At 34.8% G+C, this 22,366-nt stretch overlaps 2 protein-coding genes across 6 annotated transcripts; both read left to right on the top strand.

Moving 5' to 3' along the window:
• Positions 1-516: 516 nt before the first annotated feature.
• On the top strand, positions 517-10,076 carry LOC128670811 (antichymotrypsin-2-like). 4 transcript variants are annotated; one of them, XM_053746794.1, is made up of 9 exons: positions 517-664; positions 978-1,084; positions 2,565-2,714; positions 3,105-3,314; positions 3,790-3,888; positions 4,612-4,743; positions 8,132-8,347; positions 8,985-9,132; positions 9,895-10,076. In XM_053746794.1, the coding sequence occupies exons 1-9, from the start codon at positions 646-648 to the stop codon at positions 10,059-10,061; spliced, it is 1,248 nt and encodes a 415-aa protein (XP_053602769.1). In that variant the 5' UTR covers positions 517-645; the 3' UTR covers positions 10,062-10,076. The 4 variants fall into 4 exon arrangements, with proteins under 4 accessions (XP_053602769.1, XP_053602773.1, XP_053602771.1 ...); XM_053746798.2 differs by having other exon boundaries at positions 544-722; XM_053746796.2 differs by having other exon boundaries at positions 544-758.
• A 3,102-nt stretch (positions 10,077-13,178) lies between these two features.
• On the top strand, positions 13,179-21,797 carry LOC128671079 (antichymotrypsin-2-like). Of its 2 annotated transcripts, none has more exons than XM_053747229.1 (9): positions 13,179-13,316; positions 15,077-15,306; positions 16,028-16,168; positions 16,555-16,758; positions 17,475-17,573; positions 18,382-18,513; positions 19,317-19,529; positions 19,887-20,025; positions 21,642-21,797. In XM_053747229.1, the coding sequence occupies exons 1-9, from the start codon at positions 13,295-13,297 to the stop codon at positions 21,773-21,775; spliced, it is 1,314 nt and encodes a 437-aa protein (XP_053603204.1). In that variant the 5' UTR covers positions 13,179-13,294; the 3' UTR covers positions 21,776-21,797. The 2 variants fall into 2 exon arrangements, with proteins under 2 accessions (XP_053603204.1, XP_053603205.1); XM_053747230.2 differs by lacking the exon at positions 21,642-21,797 and adding an exon at positions 21,143-21,517.
• Positions 21,798-22,366: the final 569 nt, after the last annotated feature.

Below are 22,366 nucleotides of genomic sequence, written 5' to 3'. Positions count from 1 at the left end.
TAGTCTCATTTAGTAACACGTGTTTAAGTAGTTAGTATAGCTAGCGATATGCCGTTCTCAAAAAAGAGAACGCATGGTAACAGAAAACATTCTCGGAAAACTCCGAGAATTTTCTTCGATTACCTATAGAATTTCTCTTGGAAATAGGCAGGAAATCTCAAGGGAAGAAATTTCCGAGAAGAGAAATTTCTCTAGATAAATGTAGTGTATTTTTTTTAACAATAATCCATGAACATACGATCTATGTACGAAAATAAATTACGTAAGTAGGTATTTCTTAGATAATTACTTCCTAGAATATTTTTTAAGATAAATTTAATACCTACTTACATACAACTATTGTTGTATATTATATAAGTATTAAAAATAACTTGGGTGTTTTAATTATTACCTATGTAAAAATGTAAATTAGCAGTTTTGAACACAAAAATGGGTATAGCCACCGGCGAAAACTATACAACAGTAGTTAAGTACCTACTTATTTTAAATTACAAGGTTTGTAACACTTTGATCATAAAATCGAAAATACACCATGAAAAACGTTAATTGAAAGATGGTACAGGTAAAATTGTTATAGAAGTGCTTCTTGGAAAATAATAGTTTTTAAATTATTTTCTTTGTTGATATCACCAAATCCACACATCAATGCATTTTGCACTATGCGGTAAATTGGATAGTTTCATTTTGAATTTTTTTAAATAATTTACCGGATGAGAACTAAGGTATACGTTGGTTATCTAAAAACTGATCCAGACTAGGTATGATCTAGGTGTAAAGCCATGTTTGTTAGGTACCTACCCTTAGTTATTAGGTAAGTACCTATAATAGGTACATTCATTTTTAGATTCCGAAGGTATCATTTAGTTTTACAAGTTTATACAATACCTAGTTAGTATGTACCTATAGGTATCTAGTAGGTAGATAATTAGTTTCCATTCTGGGACCATTTCACCCATGCATTTTTTATTTATTTATAGATACAGTCATACAAGCAATTACAATCTTGCTGACCATAAAGCTTATTTTTTCGGCACTTCACCCACCTCTTGACCTAAGCGGAACAGTGAACTATGCACTTCCAATGGTAAATATCATACTACTTAACCATAATTTATTTTTTACGTGTAGGTATAGCTACCTATTTATACTAGGAGTCTGAAATGGTTCGCCGACAATTACTTCGTGTACGAACGATTCGCCGACAGAAAAGAGGTGACATTTTGTCGGCGAATCGTTCGTAGATGAAGGGTTGTGTCGTTCAAACGTCCGATGTCGAAGTATTCTGTCGACGAAACTATTCTGTTCGTAGACGAAGCTATTGTCGGAAAACCGTTTCAGACTCATTTGCTAACACTTGGTTTTATTGAAGTTTGACATGACTTTTAAGTAAAGGTACTTACCTTATTTTATTAGAATTGACCCTAAATCCTCTTCTATTATAAAATAGAAGAGTATTAAGAATACGAAAATAATTTCGTAAATATCTCCTATGTAGGTACAACGTAGTCCAGGGGCTCGATTCTAATGCAATCGAAGTCCATTTCACCAATTTTATCAAATTATTTTAGAAGGTTTAACACGGTTTCTTGACTTGCGAAAAATCACAATTGAAAGAGTTTAATTCAATGGATCAGTCGATCGATGTTTCCCATTGTAAATTTGCCCCTTGAAAAAAAAATTGAAAATTGATGATATGAACTTCGATTGCGTGAGAATCCGCCTCAGTTACAGTTTAAAGAAAAAAAACTAAAAGTATATATATAGTAGAGTGTGTAAAAAAGAATGCGTAGTGCCACTTTGCTATTTAAATCTAGGTCCAACCGGTCTCAATTGTTTATAGTTAGGCACAGTTTACAGTTAGGTTATCTTGGGCTTGCCCTAGGTTTAGTTTCGTGGAATGGTCTAGTCACTTCGAGGTTTAGCCTTAACAGATTATAGTACCTGCATAGACTACGTGGTCGTATCCTTTATTATGTATTTATGTTTATTGCTATTGCATTTAAATATCTAAGTACTTCCTACTGACCGCGAATTCATGTCCGTTTATTCGTAATAAAGAGTATTTACCTAGTAAGCTGAAATTATCCATGTGATTTTCATGAAAATTAGTTCAGTAGTCGATATGAGTTTATTGGTTACACATGTCAAAATGAAAACCATCCATAATTTCTTATTCTACATAAAAGGGGATTTGCTCTCGTGGGAATTTCGGGATAATGTACCCTATGTGTTATTCTAGATTATATTTTACCTGTACCAAGTTTCATAACGATGCTGTAAGGTCCAATAGATTTTGCGGGAAAAAGTAACAAACATACACGCGTACATCATCACAAACTTTCATGTTTAAAATATTAGTAGGATTAATGTATTTAGACTTAGAAATAGGAACTCGTAACTGAGGTATCTACTTACCTTATAAAAATCTTCAACGTCTACATACAAATTTTGGCCCTGTGATTCTTACAAAAGCGGATTAGAAAAAGTCATAGCAAAAAGTTCAATGAGTAATTTTTTCTACTCCGTTTTTATATTATTTAACAAAGCTTCACATTTTTTTAAAGATAAGGGGTAAAGATACAATTGAGGGCAACACTGTGATATCCCCAGTAGCGGCTGCGTTGTCACTGGCAACACTGACCTTTGGTTGCCCAACAAATGAGAGCATGCAGCTCGAACTGTTTCACGCACTGGGAAAACAATCTGAAAACCAGGTATTCCTTTTTTAATCGCATTTATTTCAATATAATTAACTACTTCAATATAATTAAATAAGTACCTACATATAATTTATTTTAAGAAAACTTGGAGTGGAATATTATTCATAAAGGGATTTAGGAAACAAACTTTAGGCAATTTTGTAGGTATATGTGGGCACATTGTAATAAAAGTTCTATAAATACGAATAATTACCTATGTAGGTACATATATTTTTTTAACGATTCACCGAAACTGGATTTTCGTCTGAAACCGTAACCGAAACTTTAGTTTCTAAAAGTTTAGGTAAAATTATAACTTCAAAGTTGATTGGTGATTTAATAGTCCAACTTAACTGTAACATTACCATTATTCGCTATAATAAAAAATATCATTTTATTTCCAAGGTTCGCCGCTATGTTGACGCTATTCTCCTAGATTTAAGAAGAGCCCGCGGCATAGAACTCACTGTGGAAGTCAGGGCATATATAGCGCGTGGTCTCATACTTAAAAAAAGTTTCAATTGGCGTTTGAAAAATGTATTTAAGGCAAAGTTGGAATATTTGGACTTCAAAAATAGACAAGCTGCTCTTCTTGTTTCCCATATTAACGATTGGGTATGTATATGTTAAGGCTGATAATTTACTTAGGTACCTGGTAATTATTGGTACCCGTGGCCTAATGGTCATCACGCCGGACTGCTACTCTGGAGGTTCCGGGTTCGGTCCCCGGTCAAAAAAGGCATTTTTTCAAATTGTTATTTTCGTGCAATAAAGTTATTACAAACAACAATAATTATTTTTTTTATTCGCTCCAGCTGTCTTTGCGTAATCGAGTAACATAACATAAAAAATAATACCTAATAAAAGATCGCGACGAATTGAGAACCTCACCTTTTTCTTTATGTCGGTTAAAATTAATATTGATTTTTTACTTTTAGCAAAATTTTCATTATAAGGTTATTTCGCATAGTAACTAAATATTACGCGCAAAAAATGTTACAATCAATTTGTTTTTCTTTTTTTTTTAATTTACAACAAACTCGCCAAAATCCTTGCGATATTGTCGTTTAGTTTTTATTTATTTTTTCAGATAAAGAATAAAATGAAATCGAATATAGTAAGTTTAGTACAACCCTCTGATGTTCCTGAGTATCCTTCACTTATATTAGTCAAGGCAATACGTTTTAGAGTGAGTATTTATTGAAGCTACATTACTTGCTAGATGTTGCCCGTGGCTTCGCTCCCGTGGGAATTTTGAGGTAAAATATAGCCTATAGCAATCTTGGATAATGTACCTTTCTAATGGTGAAAGAATTTTTGAAATCGCCTCAATAACTTCGGAGATTACCTCAAACATACAAACTCACAAACACTTACCTCTTTATAATAATAGATTTCACTTTTTTTGACTTCCCAATGAGCCTTCATGGATGACGATAATTATTAATTCTCCGTGGATTTGATTATTTTTATTATACCTAATCATTATTTTATGTATCCCCATTGTGAGCATAAATAAAGACTGCGCGGGCATTTTTTTAATTGTCCTTTTAATCACCTGGTCCGTGACATATCTATGTATCTACATAGGTTACTATTGTGTAGCAAAAGCAAGAAGAGTTTAGTTTTATATGTTACTAGCTCTTGCCCGCGACTTCGCCCGCGTGAATTTATCTGCGAAAGCGGAACAGACGATTTTCATAGAAAATTTCACCCCCATTATAATCATCCGGGGGTTGATTTTTAGAAAAAAGTAGCCTATGTTTGAACTGGGATCTTTAACTACATGCATACTAAATTTCATCAAAATTGGTCCAGCGGTTTAGCCGTGAAAGCGGAACATACAGACAGACATTCGCATTTATAATATTAGTCTAGTTTAGTATTTACTATAATACAGCTTATTTCATAGGGATTTTGGACTAATCACTTTAAACATTTGTTCCCTGCAATGTTTCATTCCCCATTGGGCACAACCGAAGTGCAAATGATGAGAATCAGCGCTCATTTCGGATACTATGAGCATAAACCATTAAAGGTATCGGTGAGTATCCCTTCCATTATAAGAGGAGATCGAATGTAAAGATAATTGGGAAACTGTCAGTGGAGTTTTATTTCTACGGAAACTGACAAATAAAAAAAAGGGGATCTTCTTATTTTAATAATTTTCAAAGTTTTTTAATGACTCATATAATTTTTGTGCTTCGTAAAAATTAAAAAATAATTTATTGATTGATTTCACGTCTAATTTCAAATGAGGTTTTCATACAAACTTTCAATTTTACGAACTTACGTATGCAGTTTATAGAGAAGTAACACGATTTTTCAATAAATGATTTAAAATACATTCCGATGTGTTCACATCATCTTTAATAGATCGATAGAGTAATATCAAGTTTAAGTGTTAAGTGGACAAAGACATACACATGGCCAATATCGCAATACCTATCTGTCATAGTAATTTTGCTCAGTCATGACCGTTTTTTACATAGAGATTACTAATACATTATATTACGTATTAATTTTACTTGGAAACTAAACGCACTCTGCGTTTAGTTGAGTCTTGGATATCAAAAGAAATGCAAAATGCCAAAGGCATATTTGGCCCTGTTGGGACTATTTACTAGCTTTTGCCCACAACTTCGTATGTGAGTAAAAATTTCAGGAAATCCCTTCTTAGTGCTCCCCTACAATGTCCTAGGAATCTATAGTAGAACCGCCTAAATGAGTCCTCGCCCGCGGAGTACAAGGGGCGCGGGGGTACGACGACGAAGGGGAACGAAAGAGGTGCGGGCGGCGGTCGAGCGTAGCGTGTAATACAAGAGGCGAAATGTTACTGGACATTTCTTGAGATATGTGAAGTCATAGTGGTTAGCGGCAAACAGGTGAAGATTTTTATTAAAAAATTAATAATGGCTATACAAAATTTGAATGAAACAACTGTAAACTATACAACGTGTTCCTTTTGTTATCCCATATCTCCATGGTATCAACGAGACCACGTACATGAATTAAATAGCATAAGCATTTTTCGATTATTGTTATTTTCAAATTTTTATTTTTCATACAAAACAATTCGATAAAAATGTGATTTTATGATATATAGGTATGATATGTAGGTAAAAAAAAGGTAATAAAGTTATGTATGTAATATTTATTTATGCAAAATTTATCAAAATTATAAATCAATCACTTATGTCCATAATATCAGTATCACTGGAACTTGATTCTTCACTTTCGAAACAGCCATCATCAGAATCATCAGAATCGTCTTGCACATTAATAATAAAATCAACAACTTCATCTAGTGCTCCATCATGTTTGCAATATTCGTCTTCGATTTTAATCACGTGTTTAACACAATTCTCCCATTTCTCTTTGGGATATTCAGCAAATAATCTCTCTAATATTTCTTTTTTCTGGTCCAAATTAGAGTCGATACTTTTTTGTGCTAATTGTCCTTTGATATCACCCCAGACCAACTCAATGGGGTTCAGGTCTGGGTGATATGGAGGCAAACGCAATACTTCGTGTCCGTTTCTTTTCAATACCTCGTCAATTTTGTAAATATCTTCTGTGAAATGGCTTTTAATTAATTTATATAAGTCATCTTTTCTAAGTTTTTCATCAAAAGGCACGTTATGTCGTCGTAGCCATTCTTGCATAGTTGGCTTGGTAGAAGCCATAGTTGGCTTTTTCTCTTCTCGAACCGAATGATAAGCTGCGTTGTCCATTACTATGACAGAATTTTGCGGTATATTAGGCATGAGCTTTTCATTTATCCATTTACTGAAATTTGCGAAATTCATAGAATCGTGATAATCACCTGTTTTACATTTGGATTTGAATATCACAAGGGCTCCGTCTACAAATCCAATTTGACCTCCACAATGTACGATGATCAAACGGTCCCCTTTACCAATATGAGATAGAACGCCAAGTTCATCCTTTGATTGCCAACATTTTGAAACGTTATGAGACGCGTTTACATAAGTTTCGTCAAGGTATAAAATATGTCTTCTTTCTCTACGATATTTTTTAATAGTATTTAGGTATTTCCACCTCCACGATGTGATATTTGGCTGTTCGATAAGGAGTTTCCTTTTAGATCCGCATTTCTTAAATTTAAAACCTAGATCATGTAATAATAGCCTTAAATATTCCCTGCCGCAGTGTAATATATTCTCTTCTCTAAGTACAGCGTTCAAAGTTTTCAGAGTAGGTATTTTTTTGAAAATTGTGTAAAACTGAGTGACTTTTCTTCTTACCACTCCTTTTGTGAAATCGTCTATTTCCACTCTTTTTCTACGAACCTGTTTTGGTTTTCTTGGTGATTTAAATCTCTCGTTGTCATTTAATGCTTTCCCTTGTTGTACAATTCTAGATACAGTCTTTTCTGATAATCCAGTAACTTCTGCTACAGTTTTATTTAAAGGTATATCTTGTTTATATTCATCAGAATTTGGGTCGAGTTTCTTTTTTCTAAAATATTCATATACGTTAAACGCCATTTGTTTGCACTGACTATTAATTCTATGTCCGAAAACATTTCGACTCATCTTGAGAATGTAATCTCATGTATAACTTTCACAAGGCGTCCGCAACTGTCAACACGTGTGATCGCTAACCGCGTAGCGAGCGAACTGAGTTTTTACAAGAATGCGCCCGCCGCCCGCACCTCTCTCGGTCCCCTTTGTCGTCGTACCCCCGCGCCCCTTGTACTCCGCGGGCGAGGACTCATTTAGGCGGTTCTACTATACACACCAAATTTCGGATTTCTACGTCCAGTAGTTTCGGCTGTGCGTTGTCCGTCAGTCAGTGACTCAGTAACGCAAGAGTTTTATATACTTACTAGTTTTTGCCCACAATTTCGAATGTGAGTAAAAATCCGTTTCCCGTGGGAATTTCAAGAAATCCTACGTGCCAAATTTCAGCTTCCTATGTACAGTAGTTTCGGCTGTACGTTGTCTGTCAGTCAGTCAGTCACTCAGTAACGGAAGAGTTTTGTATATATATTGATAATTGATATGATATGGAATATATATTTATAAAAACATGAGTTTAAATTCTTCACAATGTGTGTTAAAAGAAGAAACTTAATCCTATGCATGTTTCACCATCTATGGGTATGCAAATTTAAATGGAGTGCATATGATATCATCCCTTAAAACAAAATCGACTAGATAAAAGTACTTAACTAAATTAACTAAATTATTATCTGAATTTACATTTAAAAAATTGTTCTATTTATAATAAAATTTATTGATCAATAAGAAGTTAAGACCCTGAGGTGCTTTTTAAGTAAATTTAAATCCTGATCTTTATATTGTTGTGGAATTTTGTTTTGTAAATTTTAGGTGACGTACAGGGAGTTAAGTAGAGTATATAAAAGTAGAAGATTAACCCTAAGGCTTTCATATTATATTTCGCAGATGATTAGTATGCCTTTTGGCAATAAAACTGATTCATATTTCCTCATCCTAGTACCAAAGGACAAGGGAGGGTTACAAAATGTACTAGAGGCTCTGAAGAATTACCCTCGATATATTCAGGATGGATTGAAAGAAATGAAAACAACATTCCTCACGGTAGCGATGCCAAAGTTCAGAATAATAATGAAGAACAATCTTGATACTTTGTTTAGAAAGGTAAAATATTATTGTTTATATTAACTAGCTGTTTACTTGCTGCTTCGCCAGCTTTAATTCCGTCGGGTACAGGTTTTTCTTCGAATTAAAATGTGATTGGGATAGTTGATATAAAATATCCATAGCGCATGTAAAATACACACAGCGCCATCTAGTGGTTTTGCAAACTTTATTGTATTAGCATTTAGCGCCATCTATAATAAAATACATGTTTTAATAAGGAAATACTTCAGAATAATGCATATACTTACATAGAATGAGAGAATGATGAGAAGGTTAATACTATTTTAATCAAATTTAGATTTGTTCATTGCGGAGCTTGTAGACGAAAGAAAATACCTACTTTAAGCTAAAAAAATGATAATATATATTTTGCTTGTTAACAAATTGGTAGATCAGAATAGGAATGCAATATGAAAAACTAGATTAATAGTGCGCGCGCAGGAATCAAATTTAAATCATCGTGTTCAATAGCCATTGGCTGCTGCGCGGGGGGTCGCGGGCGGGACGTGTCTAGTGTTGTGGTGTACTCATGGAATTAGTAGGTACTCCGAAGTACTTACTAAATCCATGGGTGTACTGGCTTCACAGACCATTTAGCCTTATGGCGTAGACAATAATGACACTTTTTTTGTAGATTGGTGTAAAGCAAGTATTCGAAACAACAAGCGGTATGAGTAATTACCTCAACGAAACCTTCCACCCACCCAACTTGTTCGTGACTGGGGGATTTCAAGAGAATATAATAGAGGTGTCTGAAACTGGTACATCTGTTCCGGGGACCGGTGAGCTTTTTGAACAAGAAACTCTGTATCTGCACTTTCGCGGATGCACGACCGCTATAGATAGCAGTCGTAACAATTAAACTTTTTTATGTTTTGTCAAGCGTCCACGAAAGTGTTAAAAAATTAAATCATGTCATTCGCTATAGGCCCCGTTTGGAACTTGTCTACCATATTTTTTTTAAAAGGTAACTTAAATTCGATAAAGGTTACAATTATTATTATGAGCTAAAAATGCATCGCGCAGGCGCGAATTGGTAGCCATAGCGCAGACGCGTCGACAAATTTCTCATGTCATGTCACACGGGGTATTTTTTTTTCTTTTTTTTGATCTATGCACTATACATACACATGGTCAAAATCGTAATACCTATCTGTTATAGTAATTTTGCTCAGTCATGACCGCTTTTTACATGGAGATCACTAACACATTATAATTACATATTAATTTTGAAACTAAACGCAGAGTTGAGTTCTGGATATCACAAAAAGTGCAAAATGCCAAAGGCATGTTTGGCCTTGTTGGGAAAGCAAAGTGAAACTGAACTCACCCATCCGTCCTTTGTCGCGTCTGCCTATCTGTCAGTATTGTAATTTTGTGCTCAAAAGGAAGTTTTTTTTTTACTAAAATGCCAGGAACTACAAAATTATTTGATTTCACTTTTGTAAATTAAAATGGCTGAGGACTGAGCGACTTTAGAGTGTAAGGGTACCATAGACATATCCTATTAAAAAAAAAAAGAAATAATAAATTCTATTTTTCAGGTCTGCCATTACATTTTGATAACGGATCGTTCTCCATCCTATATTATAATATTAACCACCCTTTTATATTTTACGTTATTGTGCGAACGAGAATTCTACTTTTTGGCACATTCAATAATGTACAAACGGAGCTGTTTCTAGGCAAATACAATGACACTTTATTGTAGTTCAGTGTACTTTACTCATTTGAACCCATTCCCAAATCTGCACATCTGCACGAACCGGCTCCACAGATGAAAAATTTTCCATATATTTTTTTTTATTTGTCTTTATTGAGGCAACAAACAGTACATATGTATTGTACAAAATAGTAACTTTAATACATTTTATACTAGCTGCTCCCCACGACTTTGCTCCCGTGGGAATTTTAGGATAAAAAGTACCGTATGTGTTATTCCAGGTTATATTGTACCCGTGTACCAAATTTCATAACAATCCGTCCAATAGATTTTGCATAAAAGAGTAACAAACACACACATATATGGACATCCTCAGAAACTTTCTTATTTATAATACTAGCTGCGCCCTGGGGCTTCGATCCCTTGGGAATTTCGGGATAAAAAGTAATCGGTAATTAAGTACCCTGTGTTATTCCAGGTTATACTCTACCCATGTACCAAATTTCATAACAATAGATTTAGCCAATAGATTTTGCGTGAAAGTATAACCACAGATATAAGAACATTCTCATATCTGAGAAACAAATGATTTAAAAAATTAGAATATTTTTTTAAATTAAAAAGTAAAGAATTGTAAGTATAAAAATAAAGAATCAAGGTAATAATCTAGGTACCTAGTTAAGTATTTTTTTTATTTTCTTGTGGCGTGTTGGTCTGCCCTGGAGTAGAACCAATACCTAGGATATGAATATCCTTCTGTGGATGTCGTACGAAGCAACTAGAGCCGATTTCACCGACTTTTTAGTTGACTGTTTAACACTTAAACAGCTGATTACATCTTTTTCGGTGTTCACCATTTGTAAACCATTGGTTAGCGCCTTTAAACGGTCTATTATCTTAACCGGGCTCGGAATCGCCGTTTAACCGTCGGTTATGCCTTATTTTGACATTTGCCGTGCTGGGCTTCCTTGAGTTATAGGTTATTTAGGTTATTTAGGTTATTTAGGTATAAGTTATTTTCGATCTTTCACCGCGTTCCTTTTTCCTACTTGGCGATATTTATATAAAAATGCAGTTAGTGTTTAACGAATAGTAAATAATTATCAGGACCACGCTACCTCGATTCTAGAAAATTTAGAAGTTTTGGAAAGGAGAACAAAAAGACCCAGAGTATTACAAGTGCGCCGTAACTATTACGAAGAATACGATGAAGTTTATTTGTTTGTAACCGATAAACTCGAAAACTACTCGACCGATTTAGATGAAATTTGGCACAGGGGCAGACGAAATATTTAGGAGTGACATAGGCACTTCTGCTTACTTTTTTAAAAGAAAAGTTGACCCCAAAATGGTCAAAGGTTAATTGAAATTTTGTATGAAAAAATGTTTTGTACACGCTTATCTCCGGAAATACTGGTCGATCTTTAATAATTTAAAACTTTATCTAAACCCATCAAAAACTGCTTTACTCGGTAATAGCATAGTATGTATGGCACCAAAAATTTACAACAAAATTCCAAATCAATATAAAAGCTTAAATTTAAATCTATTTAAAAAGCACCTTAAGTCTTTATTAACTGATAAATGTTATTACACTTTAAATGATTTCTTTAATGATAGACTCGGATAGAATTTAGGGCTAGTATAAGTACATTATAATTATTTTTTTGTTTTGGATTTGTAGTGGATAGCATGCTCTTCTTTATTTATTTATATTTGCATACCTATATATTCGGTAAAACGTGTAGGTCTAATTCATTTTGACTATTTGTACTCATGTTTTTGGCAAATAAATGTTTTCTTTCTTTCTTTCTTTAATAATAAATAAAAAAGAAAAAGTACAAACATACACTTTAAAAAAGTAGGGTTTTTTTTTCGGCCCGGTCAGGCTCGAACTGAGTACTATTTCATCAAACTTAATTGCAAATCCACGCTGTCAACCGCTAGGCCAGTGAAATCTTCCTGGCAGTCGCGAAATTTCAAATGGGCTTTACTTAACTTTTGACTCGAAAATTTTATGAAGGATGTATGTATGACATTTGTTCATTCACTCTGAACGGTTGTTGACCGACCGATTTAATAACCAGGGTTCAAATTTTCACGGTGAACAGTGATAAGTTGATCGGTTGGTTAAACGATGGTTAGAAACTAATCGGCCGGTTACTTAAACATCGGTTAAATAGAAGTCCGTGAACTCGACCCTAAGTGACGCATAGCCTAGTCAGCAGAAAATAACACACAAAATCGTTTTGTATAAATACAAATTTCCATATTTTACTAGACTGTAATGATGGTATTACATAGTAAATGATAATATATTATATGACTATATTTTAGTAAGTATATTAGGTACAACTTGTGTTAATAAAAATATGTATAACACCACAAAAATGACAAGACAAGACGTCTGTTGGACGGAAGCGGGGCACAGATTAACTAGAATATTTTGAATATTAGATGCGTTCCAATACAAGACTTTGTTATTCAAGATTATTGCAAGCGTTCCATACAAAATACAATCCGCTCCATTGTGACGTTGTTACCTTTACCTTTTAGAGGACTATGATCATATTTTATAGGTACGTTGAATTGAATTGAATATACTGGTGAAACGCGTGTCCTACGCGAAATGATAGGGTTCCGTAGGTATGTACAGTCAACAACACATCAAGTTGCATGTACCCCTATGGCGCGGTAATAGCAGGTATTTAGGTAGGTTGATGTGCTGTTTGCCATGACTGTACATTTACATAACTATGAATGTGACTATGACTAAGATTAAAACCTAGTCAGCATTATATTTATTGAAAAACTTAATTTTCCTCTTATTTAATTAGTTTTTTTTTTTAAGATTTGTGTCTATTATTGCTCGTTAACGTGTGTCATTTGTGATTTTTTCCATAGTTATGTCCACTTGATCAAAATTTAATTCATTATACTTAAATTTACTAGTTCTAACAGCCTAAGCCTATGACAGACGGACCGACGATATCAACATAAAGAAATATTCTCTAAAGCGTTCTTTATTTACATCGGAACCCTAAAAGGCCAAAATTTCTTCTTTGACGTTCGTAACTAATACTCGTACGTACGATACACCAATTATTAAACTGAAATTGATTACAGCGTGTGATTGAATATGTCAAGAATTTAAAGATTATTATCTTCCCGTGATATATGTACGTACACCAAATGTCATAATTTGAGACGTAAACATAAAAAAATATTGTTTTAGACACTCTATTACCAAAGGAAACCACATGAATTGATTATAGAAATTAATGATGCAATTTAATTTAACTAGTAAGTGTGCCTCTGAATATTATTGAATCTCCGACGACACTGTAGTGTTTAGTATTAGTATTGAATCATTTTTAACACGATAACAACGCGTGCTTCCGCCCTAGAATAGGACTACTCCATTACCACCCATGAATACGTAATGACTGAGGGGCACTAACATAATAAACGTGATTACAAAATGTCGCTGGTTGACTGAAAGAGATCCCTGTGGATACCTCCCTTCATGGGATAAGTCCGCTATTGTATATTTACCTTCTGTCATGTATGTACTTTTAACATGTGATGTTTGCACAGTAAATATATTACAAACAAACAAACATGATTCACATGAATTTACATAGTTTTAAATGTAATAATAAATAAAGCAATAAGTGAAAATAATAAATGTTACTGAATATCTTATGTTATACATAAGTTATAATGTAAAATGCTAATCTGTCATATTAGAATGCTGTCTATCGGTTTAACTCTGGTTAAATAAATAAAGAAATACTTGTTATAAGTTATAACAGTTTTGAAAGTTAGATTTTTCTTATACAAAAATATTTCAGCCATTGAAAACACGAGTACGCCGACATAAAAGCACTTTTATACGAATGTTAGGACATTACCATTAATAAGTAGGCACTCGAACAATTATTTTTAGCCAAGGAGACTTGAAACTTATTTTAGTTAAAATCAATAATACACTATTTACTTACAAAATATTGTATTTTGTTGTAAATTTGTCTTCTTTTATATTTTGTTGTAAATCTTTCAATGTGAAATTTTGTATTACGAGATATTGATAAACCACAATAAATCTTTTAGTTTTAATTTTTTATGCATAAGGGACAAGGGTGTCTTACATATAAATTGACACACGGGTGGATCCAAATTTTCTTGTCTACCTAAATATGTTGCCTTCTTGTTTTTTTTTTTATTTCGTTAAAATAATTATAAATAAATACATTTGATATTTTCATAATAATAATCGTAGGGATGTGACGACCCCATCGCCCGCTGGATTTCCAGTGCAATCAGTCACCGCAGGGCAGCTTGTGGCGAGCTGTTGGTGAGCGGCGTCACCACGGACCCGATCTCCAGGGGACCACACACACATGCACCTACACACACATACACTCAGTAACACGTCCCTGCCTCTGTCTTGCCTTAGCCGGCCGGTCAGAGTGGAGTAGCAAGAGCAGAACATTCGCTCCAGGGTGGAAGTGTATTGCACGTAATGGCGTAATAACGGGGAAACCCGCTCTCGGGCAGCACCGTGATGGTGAAACCGGAGCCGCACCTCTCGACACCCTCAGCCGCTCTACTAGTGTTGCCCTCTTTGCTGCAATTTTGCATCGTGCAGCTTTTTTCGGGGGCCCATTGACAGAGCTGGCGAGTCACCGCCTGCCTATTTTATCCGTGTTTATACATTGGTCAGGCAGGCGACATAGTTTTGTCTCATAGACCTGAATACACATACACAAGCCTATTCAACCCAATAGCCCTATACGTTGTAGTATACATTATATTCCAATAGTCCTGCACTTTCTAAAAATTGTTCGCAAGTACATCTCCGTGGTGTGCTTGGCGAGCATGCTTTGGATTGTGCCCCACACCATTTTAGATCAAACATCTCACAAGGCCTCTACATGTTGGACCCATGTCCCCATGCAAGCCTCAAAGGACCGGGCTACGGCCCGTGAAACTTTTGAGAGATAATAATAAATTATATATAATATTTAATCTCGCTTAAGTTTTTTTTTTTTCACCAACAGATTTAGCCATAGGTGCGTGTTTAGTATTTTTAATTTTCAATTCGAAATTGGTAAATGGGAAAAAGAAAAAAGTTCAAAAAGTCGAAAAGGAATCAGAATCTGGCGAGATCGACGAATGGGTCCCACCTGAAGAACAGAAAAAAGAGAAGAGATCACGTCACAAGCATCACAAATCAACCACACCATTGCAAATAGATTTTAGAGGGCTTGTTAGAGAAAGCTTAGCATATGTACGTATTGCAGAAACATGTATTATAATACGGACAAAATGTGTGATTTTGTCCGTACCTATATAGTTGTTATAGATTGAGTTGGCCCAAAAGTGAGTTCGAAACTTGTGTTATCTATCGAAACTATATTCTATAACATATACATTATACATACTTATAAACATACAAAACCCAAGTCAATTAGAGAAAGATAATTTTCCATATTTCTCTGACCGGGGATCGATCCCGGGACCTCCAGTGTGTCCGGTGTGATGACCTTTAGTAGAGTTAGTGATATAATAAATAAACAAATAAATAAAATAATAAAAAATCAATTTAATAGATACACTTTATAATAACAAGGTGACAAAGGAATGTGTTAGCTTCTGTTATGCAACAATAATTTGTTGGACAACGCTGATTTTCTGTCCCTGAGATTTTGTGCGGGAGTTAATGTGAAACGACGGCAAAAAAAGTCACATTACTATTTTTAAAAATTGTTTAATAGATTTTCTTTTCTTACTTTCATTCATTCAGTTGTGAGCTTGCTAGAACGCTGACTTACGTACGTACCGACGTCTGTTAAACATGCATTGCATATAGCTAACTACAGAAGCCAGTAACGTAAATCTTTGTATAAATGATTATTATTATGTATTCGCATATGGAATTATATATTAGATACGGATGTTTTCATGAAAAATTAAGTTTAATAAACAAATAAGTGTGTACATTTTTACAGAACGTGGCTTTAGCGGATACGTCTAAAAACTCTGTGTGTTCACCCATATCTGCCGTACTTCCTTTGGGAAAGTTGGTGTTGGGTGCTAGCGGTAAAACCGAATCGGAATTACTACTGGCTATAGGCCATTCCCGTGATGAGGTCAGTAGAACAACTTTATGAAACTTTCAGAAATTTTTGCTATTGATTTTTCATCGCTGTCCGTCAAAGCTTTTCAAATTAATTAGTCGCCTTTTACAACAACCACTGGAAGATTATATACAATAGTTGTCTTCTTCTATGGCAGGGACTTCAACTTAAGCTTTGTTTGTGTAAAACTAGTTGCGCTCCGGAGCTTCGCTCCCGTGGGATTTTCGAGATTAAAAGTAGCCTATGTGTTATTTCAGGTTATATTCTACCCGTGTATCAAATTTCATAACAATCGGTCCAGTAGATTTTGCTTGAAAGAATAACAAACATCAAACACACATTTTCACATTTATAATAGTATTAACAGGATGCTTGACAGTTTTTTTTTTGTCAAACAGATGGTAACAGAGTTGAAGCTTCTTATAGAGAGTCTGAAGCAGCTGCCTGGAGTGACCCTGACAGTGGCCAGCAAGATATATATATCCCAACAAGCTCACTTGGACCCTCAGTTTGCGAAGGCGTCGAAACATATTTTCCATTCGACCGTCGAGAAAGCTGACTTTGAGGATCCCGTGGAAACTGTTCGAACTATTAATAATTGGGTAAATAATAAACATCACTACATAGTATAAAACAAAGTCGCTTCTGTCCCTATATACTTAATAATACGCAACGGATTTTGATTAGTGTTACTACTGATTTAGGTGATTATGGTTTTACCCGAGCGAAGCCGGGATTGGCCGCTAGTTATTATTAAATAAGCCGAAAAGTTTCAATTTCACAAGCAGTAAAGCAAAGACCGAATAATCATAATGTAAATATTACATGCTGATGAAATACAAGTGTCAGTAAAATTCTACGTTTAGAGGATTAAATATAGACTACAAGACTGTAAATAGAACAATTGAGGACAAAGCTAGTATGTAAACATAAGTACTTGCTATATGTTACGGCTAAACTGCGTAGTGCGGCCAATCCTAAGTTTAGCCGAATGTAAGCAGCGTACACCAAAGTGTAGCAGCAATTCGTGGCTAGCCGAAATCTCATGTGTTACCAATCACTGTTGATTGGTAACACATGAGGACGAAGTATGGGTTAGCATTTCACTTCTCAGTATCGAGTCGATGCGAAGTGAGACGCAGCGAACCAACCGCATTGCGGTGTTTTTGTCGTTGCGTCACAATGGCGCACTGTGATTGGTTCGCTGCGTCTCACTGCGAATCGTCTCGATGGTGACATGTAAATAGTAAAGTTGCACTAAGCACATAATAATATTGCTAGCATTAGACTTATATGAATAAAAGGGGATTTTTTTCAGGTCAAGAGCCACACGAACGGATTGATACCAAAGCTTTTACAGCCTTCAGATGTGCCAAAATCACCGTCGCTTATATTAGTCAATGCTGTGTATTTTCAGGTAAATTGAAAAAAATATGTCACTCTTCAATTTTACTTTACAGAGGGTAGGTATTCAGGTTTGATGGTAAAACGCCAGCAACCTCAATGGATTAGAAATCCGACATAACATAAATTCAAATTCAAAATTTCTTTATTTCGGATAACAGAATCCATTTGTATTTAAATATAAATGATTTTGTATTTTTTTTTTTTACCAAATATTATCACTACATCACTATCACTATATACATAGTATAAAACAAAGTCTCTTCCCGCTTTCTGTCCATATGGCTTAGATCTTTGAAACCACGCAACGGATTTTGATGCGATTTTTTTAAAAAGAAAGTCGATTCCTTAAGACAATTTAGGTATATAATATATTATGGTTTTACCCGAGCGAAGCCGGGCCGCTAATAATAAGTATATAATGGCCTTCATGGCGACGAAGTCGGAAGTGAGTATGAATTTTTGATTATAATATGCTTTGATCTAGACATAAACAAAAGTTTGTTTGGCAAGTTTTAATTAATAAACAAACTTAATATATCAAAGCCAAAAACTTTTTCTAGTCTTTGTTGTCCAGACTATTCTCCCGTGGATGTCGTACGATGCGATTAAGGAATAAAAATCGTCTTGTCATCTGAGAGGCAAGATTCGAATAATATTCCCAGCCGTCAACAAGGGTTGACATCAGACAAGTCAATCGTCGGAAAACATTGACCAAATCAATAATGGTCACGTTTTTAGTGGACCCTGGGCTCCGATGCTTTGCGGCAAGGATACGGAATAAAATTCAGATGAGAGAGAGTTATATAGATAATTTCCAGGGAAACTGGGTGACACCATTCAAATCAGCTGGCACTGGTACATTCTATTCGCCAATGGGAACGCGGAAAGTACCCATGATGACAGTCGCCGGGAGCTTCGGTTATGTTAAAGATGAATCTTTAAACGTAGAGGTAAGTTTAATTAGTATGTCTTAAATAAATATTAAAAATATTAGTACAAATCACACAGATTGAGCGAGCCCACAAAGTAAGTTCGAGACTTGTGTTATGAGATACTAACTCAACGATACTATATTTTAGAACAAATGCATATATAGATAAACAACCAAGACTCGGGCAAATCAGAAAAAGATCATTTTCCATCATGACCCGACCGGGGATCGAACCCGGGTCCTCTCGGTTCAGGGGCAAGCACTTTACCACAGCGCCACCGAGGTTTTTTTTTCACCACATTTTTTTCGAATTAAGGAGATTTATTGTAAGAAATTTGCTGGTTATATATGTATATATATATAACCTATATAATACAGGTACGCCCATAGGTTGGGCTTCACTCCCGAATGCATCTCGGGATAAAAAGCACTCAGTGCTAGGTATTCCTGGTCATATTCTCCATATGTACAAAAATCTTTTCGTAATTCACAAATCACAAACGTCGAAGTAGTCCCAAAGTAACTTTGATAGCTGTTTTATGGGATACTAACTCAATGATACTATACTGTGTAATATTGTCCATGTCTATCTGAAAAATTGAAATTGAACAATTCTTGACCTGAACGGGGATCGAACCCAAGACCAAACCAGTGTAGTAGTCTGGCTACAGAGGTCGTAGACATATTGTAGTAGATTCTGTCTTCATCCTTGCCTTTTCCCACGTCAAGTAGGGTCTTTTCTCCTAATTCTTCTGCTCCATGATGTTCTGTCTAGGGTTGTGGTAGATTTTTAGAGGTATTGACAATTTTTTTTAAATTCAGATCCTGGAGATTCCATATTTAAATAAGAACGCGTCGTTTCTCATAGTTCTGCCAGTCGACAAGAATGGCCTTCCCATGCTTCTGACAGCACTCAAATTGGCACCAAAGTTACTGAACAAGGCTCTGAAGGGTTTGACCACGGAATATATGAAAGTAACAATCCCGAAATTCAAAGTGAACTCGAAAATTGACTTGAAAGAGCCGTTTAAAAAGGTAAGCTGTGTACTATAAAATAAAGTCACTTCCCGTTATCTAAGGTATCATACATACATATATCTATGCTAAGGTATCTGTCTAACCCTTAAGCGAATAAATAAGATATATATAGTATTTATGTATTTAACATGTCAAACACGTGAAATAAACATAAAACTGAAGAAAATAGAAAGAAAGTACTATGTACCTATTAAAATTTAAAAATATATATATAATAATAATTTCTGATTCTTCTATATAATATGAGCATAGGATGTTCCCCAGAGAGTTGTTGGCCAGCGAGGCTACTCCTCTCCAACAAACCAGTCACCAACGACAGAGATCAGACGTGAAAAAAAAAGTTATCTGTTTCAGTTTGGCGTAACAAAGCTATTCCATAAAAATGGAGATCTAAATAGGATACTATCACAGCAGTCTGTTCACGTGTCGACGGCAATACAGCAGGCTGTCTTGGAGGTGACAGAGACGGGCACAGAAGCTGCAGCCGCCACTGGTAAGAATATCATCCTGAGGATCTCAATGAAGTAATGGTTACGCCAGCTGTCTGGAGGTCCACGGTTCGATTACCTGCGCATATTTGCTGATCGTCTGGGCAAATCGTAGTTACGATCACGGTTTCTTTGTCAGCGATTCTGGATGTGTTGTGTCAGTTTCATTGTTTATTTCCATCGGACCCAACTTGTCTTAAAAGATGGGTTTGTACTTGGCTTTTTGAGGTGTTATTAGTATTATAATAAGCTAATAAAATACTAAATTAAATTACAGGTCAATTATATAAAAAAATTATAATTACAAACAATTATAAAAACAAAATATTAAAATATCCGGTGCCTAGAACTCCATGCTGGCAACGCGACGTTGCATGACAATATTGAGAGAATGGTAGTCACAAAGTACCTAAACAATATTGATGTTACCGGCTAAATCCGACTTCAGGATAAACTAGTTTTGCCTAGGCCCAACAAATTCTTCCTACATGCTATAGGATAAACTGGTTTAGCCTAGGCTATACTAGTTCATCTTATCGCATGTAGGAAAAATGAGTTTATCCTAGGCCAAACTAGTTTCTCCTGATAGAAATAAACACACTCAGCTTAAACAGGAATGACCTAATCTAAATTAATTTAGCCTAGCTTAATTAAATAGTATTTTATGAATTTACCTATTTATTTTGTCTTTTTAGATATTCTACAATGTTTAGATTAGGCCATGCCAGTTTATCCTGAGAGTGTGTATTTCTATTAGGATAACCTAGATTCGCCCAGGCTAAACTGGTTTATCCTATCGGGCTTAGGTCGAACTAGTTTAGCCTAGGTTATACCAGTTTATCTTATCGCATGTAGGAAGAATTACTTTAGCCTAGGCAAAACTAGTTTATCCTGGAATCGGGTTTGGCCGTTAACATTGACATTTACAACAGAATTTAAGTACATGACGTTCAATAAAAGTTCATTCATTCAAAACCCAATCAAATCGTGCAGGTGCCCCCGGGCTGAGAACGACAACTACCTAAAATGACAACTTTCTAAAACGTCTATTACAAAGTACTTAAACGTAAAATAGACAAAGTAAAATAGAAAGTGACAAGAGTAAAATGAGTTTTTTTTCAGCGAACATATTTGCTACAGCTGGCGGCGGCAAACTGGAAACATTTAATGCTAATCATCCATTTATGTTCTACGTGTTATTTAGAACCCAACAGCTATTCGCTGGTAGTTACAATGGCCCATCCTAATGAGATCAATTCAAATAAAAAAATCGTACTCAACTAGGAAGATATCATCATTTATTGACGTCAAAAAATCACTTGAAACTAAGTCTATTGAAGACTTCCAAAGCGCAGGCGAAGAAGCGACGCAAACAATCTTCTTCCAGCCTTTTCTCCAATTACGTCAATTAACAAATGTGGTGACGTACTTTTGGTGAAGAATAAACATAATATTTTATTGAAAAATAAACAGCCAATGTATACTTGGTGAAATTATGATTTTATTTTTATTTTACTAAAGAAGTTTACACACGTACAATACAGTAAATTCCTGTTCTATCAGATCACAGGAATACGTAAAGATCAGAGAAGCGATATCATACGGACAATTATATTTTCAGGAACCGTAGTGCTGTACTCTGCTTTGGAAACCGGATTGAAATTCAAGGCAGACCATCCATTTTATTTCATCGTAATTGCACAAAAACAGCCCTTATTTGCTGGAACATACAACAGCCAATCAAGAGATGATTAATAAACTGATTTAATTTGATGAATTATTTCTTCATAAGTAATTATCCTTTTCACAGTCGCTTATCAAATTAATAGTATAGTGGCAAATCGATGGTCATTACTTAAGCATAAAAATGTATGACATCAATTCGAATGGATATACTTAGATCCTTGAAATTTCCTGTAAACTTAGATCCTTGAAATTTCCTGTAACTACCTAGTTGTAATAGAGATCGCGACGTTACGTTTTTCTGATTAGTCCTCCCTCACATTTCCGCAGCACTTATATGTCATACACTCTAATGGAAAGATAATGTTATGGTTCTTGAGTTAAAAAACATTACGAACTGCTCAATTCTATGTTACGAGTTGTTACAAATATACAATTGATTACTGAACATAAATACGACGTATGTGTATTTTTTATGTTGTAGTAAGCATCAAAATAATAAATTAAATAGCTTAATGTTTAATACAACTTAAAAAAAGAAACATACATATCACATAAAATCTACCAACAAACAAACTTTAGCATTTATAATATTAGTTGGATATTGTGAGGTATAAAATGAGAAATATAAAAATATTTCTGCGTCAACAAAAAAAAAAAAGT

Source organism: Plodia interpunctella, chromosome 6, assembly GCF_027563975.2.
Source record: "Plodia interpunctella isolate USDA-ARS_2022_Savannah chromosome 6, ilPloInte3.2, whole genome shotgun sequence".
NCBI classification, from domain to species: domain Eukaryota; kingdom Metazoa; phylum Arthropoda; class Insecta; order Lepidoptera; family Pyralidae; genus Plodia; species Plodia interpunctella.
The sequence above is the reverse complement of the archived record's forward strand: the minus strand, read 5'-3'. Positions and strand labels throughout refer to the sequence as shown.

What these genes read in the sequence shown, in the direction of transcription:
- LOC128671079 (XM_053747229.1), top strand. Translation starts at nt 13,295, where the DNA reads ATGATGCAATTTAATTTAACTA. An exon ending in TTAGAGAAAGCTTAGCATAT is followed by an intron (nt 15,307 to 16,027) that starts GTACGTATTGCA and finishes ACATTTTTACAG; the next exon opens with AACGTGGCTTTAGCGGATAC. An exon ending in TGAAAGAGCCGTTTAAAAAG is followed by an intron (nt 19,530 to 19,886) that starts GTAAGCTGTGTA and finishes TATCTGTTTCAG; the next exon opens with TTTGGCGTAACAAAGCTATT.
- LOC128670811 (XM_053746794.1), top strand. An exon ending in TTTCCCATATTAACGATTGG is followed by an intron (nt 3,315 to 3,789) that starts GTATGTATATGT and finishes TTATTTTTTCAG; the next exon opens with ATAAAGAATAAAATGAAATC. An exon ending in ATAAACCATTAAAGGTATCG is followed by an intron (nt 4,744 to 8,131) that starts GTGAGTATCCCT and finishes TATATTTCGCAG; the next exon opens with ATGATTAGTATGCCTTTTGG.